The sequence below is a fragment of the Mytilus trossulus genome, chromosome 4 (genome assembly GCF_036588685.1).
Source record: "Mytilus trossulus isolate FHL-02 chromosome 4, PNRI_Mtr1.1.1.hap1, whole genome shotgun sequence".
Classification (NCBI taxonomy): domain Eukaryota; kingdom Metazoa; phylum Mollusca; class Bivalvia; order Mytilida; family Mytilidae; genus Mytilus; species Mytilus trossulus.
Genome location: NC_086376.1, coordinates 62692216 through 62704984, shown reverse-complemented (window position 1 = coordinate 62704984; position 12769 = coordinate 62692216). Strand labels below are relative to the sequence as shown.

The 12769-nt window shown below is 31.8% G+C and overlaps 1 protein-coding gene across 1 annotated transcript; it reads left to right on the top strand.

Moving 5' to 3' along the window:
* The first annotated feature begins 2116 nt into the window (after window positions 1-2116).
* LOC134715717 (GPI ethanolamine phosphate transferase 3-like) lies at window positions 2117-12039 on the top strand. The gene is made up of 6 exons (XM_063578079.1): window positions 2117-2911; window positions 3654-3813; window positions 5208-5357; window positions 7433-9026; window positions 10155-10540; window positions 11016-12039. The coding sequence occupies exons 1-6, from the start codon at window positions 2160-2162 to the stop codon at window positions 11214-11216; spliced, it is 3243 nt and encodes a 1080-aa protein (XP_063434149.1). The 5' UTR covers window positions 2117-2159; the 3' UTR covers window positions 11217-12039.
* The last annotated feature ends 730 nt before the right edge of the window (window positions 12040-12769 follow it).

Here is a 12769-nt window from a genome sequence, read left to right as displayed (position 1 = left end):
ATATCAAACCTCAAATTAAAAAAAATATTGATGCATATTTATAACTTAATGGATGGTTTTCATTATAAAACTTATGTGCATATACAAAAGAAGACTTGGTATGATTGCCAATGAGACAACTGTCCACAGAAGACCAACATGACACAACAATTAACAACTATAGGTCACCGTATATACGGCCTTCAACAATGAGCAAAGCCCATACCGCATAGTCAGCTATAATAGTCCCCAATTTGACAATGTAAAACAATTCAAATAAGAATACTAACGGCCTTATTTGTATATAAAAAAAAATGAGCGAAAAACAAATACATGTAACACGACAACCACTGAATTACAGGCTCCTGACTTAGGACAGGTATATACATAAATAATGTGGCTGAATTAAACATGTTAGCGGGATCCTAACCCTCCCCCTAACCTGGGACAGTTGTATAACAGTACAACATAAGAACGAACTATAAAAATCAGCTGAAAAAGGCTTAAACTCATCAGATGGACAATATACAAAAATATATGTTTTTCTGACGAAAGTTCTCTATAATTTGTATACATTTCGAAGAAGTTTACTTTATTTTAATTGCTTGCTACCAGTAAGCAATTCACCGAAATGTTTTCTGTATAAAAAAAATAAATAAAAGAGTTTTGGGAATCAAACTGGCACATCAAAATAAAACTACGCAGTGTTAGCAATCCTGGCTACCCTTGAACCATTACTACCACATAGGTGCTTAACGAGCTTGACTACGCACAGGGTCGAACGGTAAAAAAAAAGAAATTCAACTACAGTACTGTTATTCGCTATCTTTTATTGTACAAAAAAATCGAAAACAATCGGTCTTTTAATAGATTCACTTTGTTTCTTCAAATTTAGCCTTGTAAGGAAAAAGTTAAATCACAAAAATACTGAACTTAGAGGAAAATCAATACGGAAAGTCCATAATCACATGTCAAAATCAAATAACAAAACGCATCAAAAACGAATGGACAAGAACTGTCATTAACTCACGATTGGCAGACTAACGTTTAAAAAGGGATATGTATATAAAATATTTGGTACCATTAGATAATTGTATTAGTCACAGAGTCATTAATTTGACCTGCCTTGTTTTGAAGAAGAAAAACGAATCGCGTATCTCATATTATTTTTATTTTCTTAAAGCACACACTTAGAGCTTTGTTTAGTTTTTGTTTTAATTCTTAAGTATAGTTTTTTTTTACAACAGCTGGTTCACACACAGTTTTTTCCTTTTATAACTTTTACCAGATCTGTCAATCAGTTTGAACCACCAATAATTCTGTGACTTCTTATTTTTTTGTGTTATTGGCATTTTTGAAAAAAATGTCATTTATACAAACTGAATTCAGTTGACAAACTCCTTAATTTAAAAACATGATTCAGCCTTGAACATGTTGGAATGGTTCGAAATTTTTATGTTCTGATTTTTTTATTTCTAAATCTTTGCTCTTATACTGTCAGCTCTGCAACTTTGTCTGTTCAATTTGTTAATTAGTCATGATACTACTTTCTATATCCCTCCTACTGTTTGGCTAATTATTTTTTTAGCGTATATAGATCTATATATATAATTTTATATGAATTAGTTTAAACTTTTTAATTTCAGTTACGTTGCTGAGATGCTGTCAGACTATCCAGTAGAGGTGCTTTTCACATAATCTGCTGATGTTTTTGAAAAAAAGTTCTTGGACTATTAAAATTTATATAAATCAGAGACATATATAAAAATATGTGTAGATAATATATATGTCTCTGTATAAATTTCATGATAAAATTGCCAGAACTCAGTCTGAAATTTTGCAAGTTGTCGCATGGCGTTAGATATGCACGATTTTTTAATGATCGATATATTCTTCTTCTTCTTCTTCTTCCAGGTAAGGAACCGGATTCATTGCTGAATGTTAATGGTTCCGCGCGAAAACTTTACACAGTATTATCCATATGTCTCTGGTCATGTCTTTTAGTCGTTATATTTCTCATTTTTCTGTGACCATCTGTGTTTATAGACTTTATATTCTTTTGTTATTTTCTTCAATAACCGGAAATTTGACGATTGCTAAACCGAAAAAGTTTTTTCATTATTTCCGTTTGGTAACTTCCGTGAAACCGGCGAAAATGTGAAGATTTTTTTTAGGGAAAAATGGGACAAAACTTTAAATGCCTTTTCCTTTTATGCTTTCTAATCTTACTTTACGTTTGTGGGTTGCTTATATTTGCCAAAGGATTTCTTTTGAAGAGAGTGGTTGTAGAAAGAAACAGTACCTGTAAAGTTGACTTTGCCATGCAAAGTGACATGCACGGAGAAAAGGGTTGTTGGATGCATGTCCGTTATAAGAAGGCTATTATAATCGTAATAGACGCACTAAGATATGATTTCGCTTCATTTGACCCCACAGCAAATGATTCAATTCCATATAAAAACAGATTAACTTTTATTAAAAATTCTCTGATGAAACCAAACAATGCAAAACTTTACAAATTTATTGCCGACCCACCTACGACGACACTACAGAGATTGAAAGGCCTGACTACGGGAAGTCTTCCCACATTTGTTGATGCTGGAGCTAATTTTGCTAGCTCTGAAATAACAGAGGATAATTTTATAGATCAGTTAATTGTCCACAACAAAAGAATAAAATTTCTTGGTGATGACACTTGGATTGGACTGTTCCCTAACAGATTTAATAAACAGTTTCCATTTCCATCATTTAATGTGAAAGATTTACATACAGTTGATGATGGTGTCTTGAAACACCTGTACAAAGAACAGAGCAAGAGTGACTGGGAAGTGTTGATTGCTCATTTCCTTGGTGTTGATCACTGTGGTCATCGGTATGGTCCAAACCATCCAGCTATGAGAGACAAATTGTCTCAAATGAATGATATGATTAGGTAATGAACAGTACACAGATCTGCATATTTTTATTATCCTGCTTATGCATGCAATGTATATATTGATTTTATTAAAAATATAAGACAGATGTTACCTGTGAAAGGGGACGAAGTCACTTTCCATATCAATTACATTTTTTAAAATCTAACATATATTTTAATAATCAAAACAGATGGAAATACAGTAACAATTCGGAGGTTGGTTCTGTTGTTTACAATACTCAAAGTCTCATGACAAACAAGACTAGGAGAAAGAGTTTTCTGCGCAAATGCAGGAAAATGAAAAGTTACAAAAAACAAGTTAACGATTTTAAGTTCATTAGTACATTGGAGATAAATTTTTTTTATTAACATGATTGCAATGTTTTATAATCATAAAAAAGATTGGGTTATCCAAATGTTGCAAAGCACCTGCCACCTGCCCTATCTCTATGACAAATATGTTGTTGTCCATGCACACAAATGTATAAAGTCCTAAATAATTTTATTATTGTGTGTAAATATATTGTCTTTCCAAAATTTTTACATCTAGTATGTCTAGCAAATCTGATGACCTGAGACCCATCATTACTTGTGTTTGTCTTTCTATCAATTCTTATGATAAGTTAACATTATTTGTTAAATTATAGCAACCTGTTTTGTCCTTTGCTAGCTATATATAGCATATCATTGATTTTTATACTGATGGTAATTCTAATTCTTTTAACTTTTAATATGCAATTTTTGTCATTTTATTTTCAAGGAATGTGACAAGGTTGATGAAAGATGACACAATATTATTTGTGATGGGTGATCATGGAATGACTAAAACAGGAGACCATGGAGGAGACAGTAAAGATGAATTGGAAGCAGCATTATTTGTGTACAGTCCAGCACAGATAACCAGCCAACATAATCTATGGGTAATAATTAAGTTGGAAAAGAAAAAAATCTTTTACCAACCTTTAAATTGTTCAGATTTTTATGGTTCACTCAATAGTCTAAACTATATGCTTTCATGGCTTTGAAAATAACTACGGTACTAATTCTCTAAGATTGGTACTTTGTGTCCTTTTGTTATTTGTGCTAATTACTTACATTTTGTAAGTTAAGTCCTTTCCAATTAAATTCTATTTTTTACAGTTTGTTCTTGTGTTGTTTTGTAATTCAATTGTTGTCTTTGACTGTATTTTGCCATATACTTATTTTCTTCGTAGGCTGATGTAATTTAAATCAGGGTGCTGGTTTCAATTTCATTTTTTTTCAAATTTTGAGTGGAACTCTTTAAAAGAAATTTTTATTTTAGTTTCTATAATTCTCAAGATTTTCCTTCATCTACCGAAATGTTGTTCCTACCCTTTGTGGACTAGTTCTAGGTCTTCTTTCATTGATGGAATATGAGAATTAAAAAGAAAAGCATATTAATAAACACTGCTTTGTAAATGTAGTTTAGTTTAAACATATTTATTTATAGTGGATTGGGAAACAAGTTTTGCAACTTATATTAATCCCTCTCCACTTTGCGGGTGCGAGTGCTGCCTTGTAGCGGCATATTAGCCTACTCTTTTTCGAAATCTACAAGGGTGTCTTTAACGTGGAAGAGATGTGACTCTCTCTTAACACGGGTCAGCCATTTATCGTCCCCGTCAGACGGACTATCATCGTTTCCTCAAGACCATAATCGCAAATGGTGTCAAGGGAGAGCCGAAAATTGAGTAAATGTAATAAAGAAGATGTAATATAATTGCCAATGAGGCAATTCTCCATAAGAGAAATAATGATATAGAAATTAACAGCTACATGTAATAATAGGCCACCAACAATGACCAAAGCCCATACTGCTTAGTCGGCTATAAACATGATAAAGGCCCTGAAATCACAAATATAAAACTATTCAAACAAGAAATCTAACAGCCTAATTAATGTAAAGAAAAATGAACAATTAAAACTAATATGTAACACAGCAACAAATGACAACCACTGAATAACAGGCTCCTGACTTGGGACAAGCACATACATGTACATGCAGAATGTGGCGGGTTAAACATGTTTGCAGGATCCCAACCCACCTCTAACTTGAGACAGAGGTGTAACAGTAGAACATGTGAACGAACTATAAAAAATGTAAGTTTATTTATAAAATGTAAAATATTCCTCCAAATGCTTGAAAACAATAATATGGCATCTGGTAAAGAATTGGTTGCTGCTTCTTCACAATCAAAATTAGCCAAAAAATAAATTTGAGTACAACTGTTCATCTCACTTTCCCTATGAAGATACAAAAATTATTGCTTATACTTGAACTTATATATTGTAGAAAGAAAGGGACACAATATCCCAGATAGATTTTGTACCAACCATCTCTCTGCTGTTAGGTATACCAATACCTTTCTCTAACTTAGGCCAGGTGATAGAGGAACTATTTACACATTGTCCATGGTGGCAAACTAGCAGTGATATCAAAAAGGTAATTATGAACTAAGCTAAAGTAAATGTACATATTGTACGCGGTGGGGATTCATTTTTTTGTGGTTACCAATTTTTGTGGATTAAGGGAGAGTTGCATGTTCGTGGATATCTTAATTCGTGATTTGTTAAAAAAAAACTGTGTACCAGCAAATACAAAATTTGTCATGCTTTGAACATTTAATTTTTTGGTTCACTTGTACCCACGAATTCCATTAAAATTGGTATTTAACGAATAAAAATGAATCTACAGTATATCACATGGTGAAAAATTACTAAAACCACAACAATAAAATAATAGACTGTTGCTTTAAAGATATGATGCCTGTGTACCCTTTTCACAATTTTTTACATTTTTATTATACCAACTCTGCCCAAGTAGAAAAACAGCAAGCAGGCATCTTGCTTCAGCCATGCTATTGACTTTAGTTCCAGTGGAGACAAAGACATGTAGGAGTGATCAAATGCACATTGCATAATACAAAATGTATGATTGGATACACATACTAATAACTTGAAAGTTCTTAATTGCAAAGTCTTAAACAGTGAGTCATAAATAAGTTCCTACGAAAGATAAAATGAAATGTTACATACACAAACACATACATAGTTCAATCAGTTGTGGCCATGGAGAGACAGACATTGTCATTATTCTTGTGATTTCATATGGCTTACAATTTAGCTGTAGTTAGATAATGAGTGTACATGTTTAATTAGAAAAACAAAATGTAATTTTAATTCCCGTACATGATTTGATAGTGTTAGTTGCAACAGAAGTTAATAATATTATTTTTGGAAAAAAAATCATTTTTCAACAAGGTATTGTTGGTTAATTGATGTAAAATGCAAATCTGAAAATCTATAACAATTGCAACTAAATTTTTCTTGTTAATGTTTTTATGGCACATAATTATATAAATTAACATATGCAGAGGCTTGTTAATAGTATTTTAATTGATTTTGTTGTAATGGTACAATTTTTATTTTTTTCTATAAATGATGATTATACAGTGATGTAAGCTGTCATTACTTGACAAATTTAACAACATTTTGTTGTACATGTATTTAAAATATATGCATATTATATTGTTACAGAATAAAATACTCTTGATTAGGAAAAAATCAAACATAACAGAGCCTCTTAGTAAATACATTAAAACCAAAATAATGCAGACTGTTAATTAATATACACAGAAGGTATCTTACATTTCAAGTTTTGTCAATGTTAAAAACAATTCAGTAATATAATAATTCTCACTAAGTCCTGGACTCATTAAAATCTGTCTGGACTCATCATTTCCAAAACTGGTGCGTCCACAGATGCATCAAGATTGAAATAATTTGTATAAACTGAACACAGTTAAACACAAATATCATCATTTTATAGCTTTAGTTTAAAAGAAATCTGAATTTAATCTCATTTCATTGCTGTGGTAGGCCATGGAGACTAAAATATTACATTGTATTGCAATTAATTATATTCTTCTTCTTGTTGGACTCACCATAGCCAAAAGTGACGAGTCCCTGGACTCGCCTTCAAAAATTCTTAGCGAGAACCTTACATTATATGTAGTTTTGATTGATAATTGTTGTTTGCTTAATGTCCAGTGGCAAATGTGAAAAACTTCTTTTGATGCCATTTTTAAAATAGAAATACTACTGAGCTATAAGAAGAACAAGAAGATGTCTTTAAGACATCTTCTTGTTCTTCTTATAGCTCACGTGGCCCACATTTTAGAATTTTATATTAGGATAAAATTTGTACCCACTGAAAAAAGCTAAATCTACAGGAAACAGTGTTTCTAGATATAGTGATACATAGAAGATTCAATTGCATAAAATTCATTTTAGACTGAATCTGACAATATACCAGAGATTAGATTTATGTCTGCTGTACAATGTATATGTTATGTATATGTTATGTATATGTTGCATTTATTGATTGATTTGGACAGCAATCAAATGCAGTCTCCATGTGTCAATTAAACTGATGATTACTGTACTCTCACTCTCATAATGTTCAAAAAGGATTTATTCATATTGAAAAATGATTGTATTTTCATTTTCTGTTTCTAGGTATACCACAGCACCAAAGCCTTGAGATTGAATGCCAAACAAATCAGTTACTATCTTACATCTTACTACGAATACTCATCAGACTTTCCAATACAAAAGTATTATGAACTACAAAATCTTTTAGATCATGCTGAGAAAGACTTACAAGCTTTAGTTACCGCTATGGTAAAAGATGGAGCCACAAGGGACATAACTGAAGATTTGAAAATTTTGAGAGGCCATTATATTGAATACATATCACAAGTTGGGAAAATCTGTAAAGGAATTTGGGCCAAATTTGATATGATGTCAATATCAATAGGAATATTGACACTTCTTTTGGCCATTTCAACCAATATATATTACATAAGAATATCGGATAGTAGTGAGGTGCCAAATACTGTTGTCATTTTAATTCTATATTGTGTGGTTTATTTGACTTATGCAATGTTTCAGACATTTTTTGTGGGAGAAACATTGTCAGCGTTCATGGTTTATATTCTTGCAGTAGTTGGTATAGTAATGATATGGATTTTAACCTATAACTTTTCTGCACCGGAAGCAGTACCAGAAACATGCCTTTCATTAAACATCAATAACATCTTTTCATGGATGATAATGTTATTATATTTTGTATTATTCTTTTCGAACAGTTTTGTAGTGCACGAAGACTCTGTAACATTGTTCTTTACTCAGACATTAACGTGGATATTTTGTTTTAAAAGTATTCAGTCATTTCTAGTCAAATATGATACTTCACAACTGGACCAAAAAAACAAAAGACACAAAACACAACACAAAACTTATGATATTATGAGAACTTTGACTCAGCCATCAATATTAGCAATATTTGCAACACTACTTTTAAATGTGCTAGTCAGATTTTCATCAAACTTTAGAGCATGTCGTGAAGAACAATGGACATGTTCTTTATCACTGTTTCTGTATCCATTAGCTAGTTTACCCGAGGAGTTAACAAGCTACAGAAATGTTAGATACTTTTTTAGTGTAGGTTGTGTCATTTTCTTTCTTCTTGCAATCCGTAAATATGTAAAACATTCTGGAAATTTTCAAGGAAATTCTGCAGGAATTATATGTATAAAATACATATATCCTGTATGTGGTGTTGCGATAGTTTTGCACTGGGCTTTACAAGGACTACCTCAGCCAATACTAGATGCTTTACCAGTGTGGCAGCAGATATTTTTGCCAAGACTTGTGTATATACTTCTATTCTTATCATTCATAGCTACCACCATTAAACCATTAACAATTCATTTACTACCAAAGCAGGAGAAATTTTCAGTACAGGCTGATGGTACAGTCATACCACTAGTTTACAACAAATTGAAGCAAAATTTTAAAGAGGAGAAAGAGGCTGAGCATCCACCAATTGTGTTTGGTCTCGGAACAACATTCTCGTCAGCGTTGATCAACTTTGTTGTTATCTTCTACTTATTACTTGTTCTGCTGCTGGGAGATGGCCCTTCACCTAGCTTATTATTTGCTTTCTTATCAGTTTGGTTATTTTTAGAAGTATATACAGCTTCAGGAACGTTTACAAAGATGATTTTCTCAGGAGATGAAAGTTCAGGATTTGGGCTGACTAAAGCATGTAAGTATTTTGTTTCACATATGTAAATCTACATGTATAAGTCACAGGTAAAAGAGAAGACTTCAAATTCATGTAATTTCCTTACATTTCATATATAACAATGCTTGTGTCTTATGTTATTATGTCACAGCAAGAACTAACTGGTCAATGATTGACTTAGTTTATGGGGAGTCCTCATGTCAATCAAGGTTACTCATTCTTTAAAAAAAACATTATGGGGTCAATCAGAGATCTAGATGACAATCTGATGAGTCATGGGAAATATTTTTAAAAGTAGTGTTCTACTTAAATATATATGTTATACGATATACAGTACAACTACTTTACAAATGTAAAACATAAAATTTTCGTCATAGCTTACTGTTAGGCATACACTTATATAATGTTCTTACATGTTGTTACTTGTACACAATTAAAATCAACTGTTGGAATTTATTATAATTCATTATGTTTTGGCAACTGCCATATTGTCTGATGGTACCATGATGGCATCAACTATTTGAAATTGGGTTCAATCCCCAGTCTCAATAATCAGAAGATTTGAAAGTTGGTATTCACTTCTTCTCCATCAAACACACAATAATGTAAAGAAAGAGACAATACTAGCCACCTTGGAGTCTGACCAATGTATCCCATTTGGATATCATGTCCTGGGATTTGTCTTCTACGGATGTACATGTAGCATATTAAAAACCAATTTCTTATTGTTACTGTATGTATCTTAATTAAATTGAGAAAGGAAATGGGGAATGAGTCAAAGCGACAACAACCCGACCATAGAGCAGACAACAGCCAAAGGCCACCAATGGGTTTTCAATGTAGTGAGAAACCTGTAGTCGTCCTTCAGCTGGCCCCTTAAAAAATATGTATACTAGTACAGTGATAATGGACGTTATACTAAACTGTGAATAATACACAAGAAACTAAAATTAAAAATCATACAAGACTAACAAAGTCCAGAGGCTCCTACATGTATCACATTAACATGTCAACTTTCAAAATATGATTGTACTATTTGCCACTTGATGGCAGTGAATGCCAAACAATACTCAATCAGTTATATCATTTATATCATTTTCGTATTGCAAGAAAGCTTTACATGAATAACAAAATCAAATTTATTTGTAGGTAAAGTTAATAACATCTGGCCACCAGTAGTGTTTATGTCAACATTGTTTGCCACATTATTTTATTCTACTGGACATCAAGCTACAGTGCCATCAATTAAGTGGGAATCTGCATTTACTGGTTTCCATGGTGATTTTGACAACAATATCATTCCTGCTATTCTGATCACTTTAAACACTTTTGCGGCAGAAGTATTCTACAGTGTTCTGTGTCCACTGCTTGTCATTTGGCCACTGACCGATGGATTGTTTCTTAAATCCATGGCAACAAAGAAGGAAGAACCAGGACATTGGAAGGGGGACTTCCTTTTATTGGAGGATGAAGATGTCTTTAAACAGATGCTGTTTAGACTCTTTTCTTCTATGTTTCTTTTTCAGGGAATCAAGGTAAAGTTCTAGAAATTATCTTAGGCTAGAAGAACTTTATCTAAAGAATTCTTATATAAAAATAGGAAGATGTGGTATGACTGCCAAAAAAGACAACTTTTTTTTAAAAATTTTTGCAATGAAATTAAAAGACTTTTATATAATTTTTCATCTGTTTGAAACCTTTTACAAGAGTAAAAAAAAACAGAAAACTGCTGATAAAATGAAGATATGATTTTAATAAATGAACCTTTTTAATTGCAATAAAAAATAACTAAGCATAATAAATCTATCAAATAACATCATCCAGTTATTCACAATACAAACGTCAAACAAACAACATTCATAACTTTCAATGAAACACACAATAATCTCACAGAAAATATTTTTAACAGATTGTAAACATGTTATTTTCTTTTTCATGTGACATTTTTAAAAGTAATATACCTTATGAATTAATGTGTAAAAAATCATAAATATAAAAACTCTTTTTCAGGTTTTTGGTTCAATGTGTGCAGCCGCTTTACATAGAAGACATCTGATGGTATGGAAGATATTTGCTCCAAGATTCGTCTTTGCTGCCGTATCAAGCTTTGCTGTATTTACTTCTACATTATTGACATATTTGATTATTATCAATATTCACCATGCATTGACAAGATGGGTTAAGCAATTAGAACATAAAAAGAAAAAATAAGGAAAAAGACATCCTTATTGCCATAACAGCAGAGTGTTTCTAGGTAACAGCATATCTTGTTTCCATGGTGATTGTTTTGCCCTTCACCTTCAGTCATTGGTCATTGATTTGTACATGTAGATTATATGCTGCCATTTTATTTCATTATTTTCAATCATTATATTTAACACAAAAGAGACATGTCTCTGAGTCCACAATTTTTTTGTCTTGTAAAACAAAAATGATGCAGCCTATTTTGAGACAGAAAAAAATATTGTTTTTTTCATTTTCACTTATATTTATTGAACTATCTTTTTTTAATTGACATGAATTATTTCCCTTTCAGCAGTAAGGTTTACAACTGCATACTAATTTTATAAAATGATGAATTTCCTAATGATTTTGGCATGGTCATTTGTATGTTTGTTTGAAAATAAAGAGAATTACTTATTTATAAGTTTTATATTATTTCCACAAGAATGGTTAAATACCATTATGCAATGGATCAATTTTAAGGTACACATAATTACAATATTAAGTTCATTTCAGAAATGATTTAGAAATTGATGTTTTGTAAGGCAGCAACCATTTGATTTTTTTTGGGGGGGGATGGGGCTATCGTTTTTTTTTTCTGTGCAAACTTTTTTTTTCGCCTCCGGCAAAAGAACAAATTATTTTTTTAGCGACAAACCGAAAACAATTTTTTTCTTTCAATTTTAGCATTACATATAGTGGCAGCTGAGGGTGAAACAAACCATTTTTTTTTCTCAGGGTCCAAAACAAATTATTTTTTCACCAAAACCTGGAAACAAACTTTTTTTTCCAAAAAAAAACCATAGCCCCCCCCCCCCCCCCCAGAAAATCAAATGGTTGCTGCCTAAGTATCATGCAAACCATTTCTTTTTGTAAGCTTATGTGTACTCTTGTTGGAAAAATTGTGTGAATGGAGATTTATTTTTATGCCCCACCTAGGATAGTAGAGGGGTATTATGTTTTCTGGTCTGTATGTCTGTTCGTCCGTCCGTTTGTCTGTTTGTCCCACTTCAGGTTAAAGTTTTTGGTCAAGGTAGTTTTTGATGTAGCTGAAGTCCAATCAACTTAAAACTTAGTACACATGTTCCTTATGATATGATCTTTCTTATTTTAAAACCAAATTAGACTTTCGACTCCATTTTCATGGCCCACTGAACATAGAAATTAAAAGTATGTGTTTCAGGTTCAAGTTTTTGGTCAAGGTAGTTTTCCATGAAGTTAAAAGTCCAATCAACTTGAAACTTAATCATGTTCACTTTTGGTTGATCTTTTAACTTTTAAGGCCAAATTCGATTTTTTTACCCAATTTCACGGTCCATTGAACATGGAAAATTATAACGCGAGAGGGGCATCTGTGTACTTTGGACACATTCTTGTTAGTTGCAATTTAGAAATTTATATGTATATAGTATCAGATATCAAAACCAATATTATTTGTATGCTTAAGTGTAAAAAATTTGGAATAATCATGTGAATGGAGATTTATGTGTAGTTTAAATGTGTCTGGTGTTGGAACATTATATCAATTTATATTAATGACA

Coding starts and splice junctions, on each gene's coding strand:
- LOC134715717 (XM_063578079.1), top strand. CDS start 2,160: ATGGGACAAAACTTTAAATGCCTTTTCCTTTTATGCTTTCTAATCTTA. Junction 5,358..7,432: donor CTAGCAGTGATATCAAAAAG/GTAATTATGAAC, acceptor TTCTGTTTCTAG/GTATACCACAGCACCAAAGC. Junction 10,541..11,015: donor TTCTTTTTCAGGGAATCAAG/GTAAAGTTCTAG, acceptor ACTCTTTTTCAG/GTTTTTGGTTCAATGTGTGC.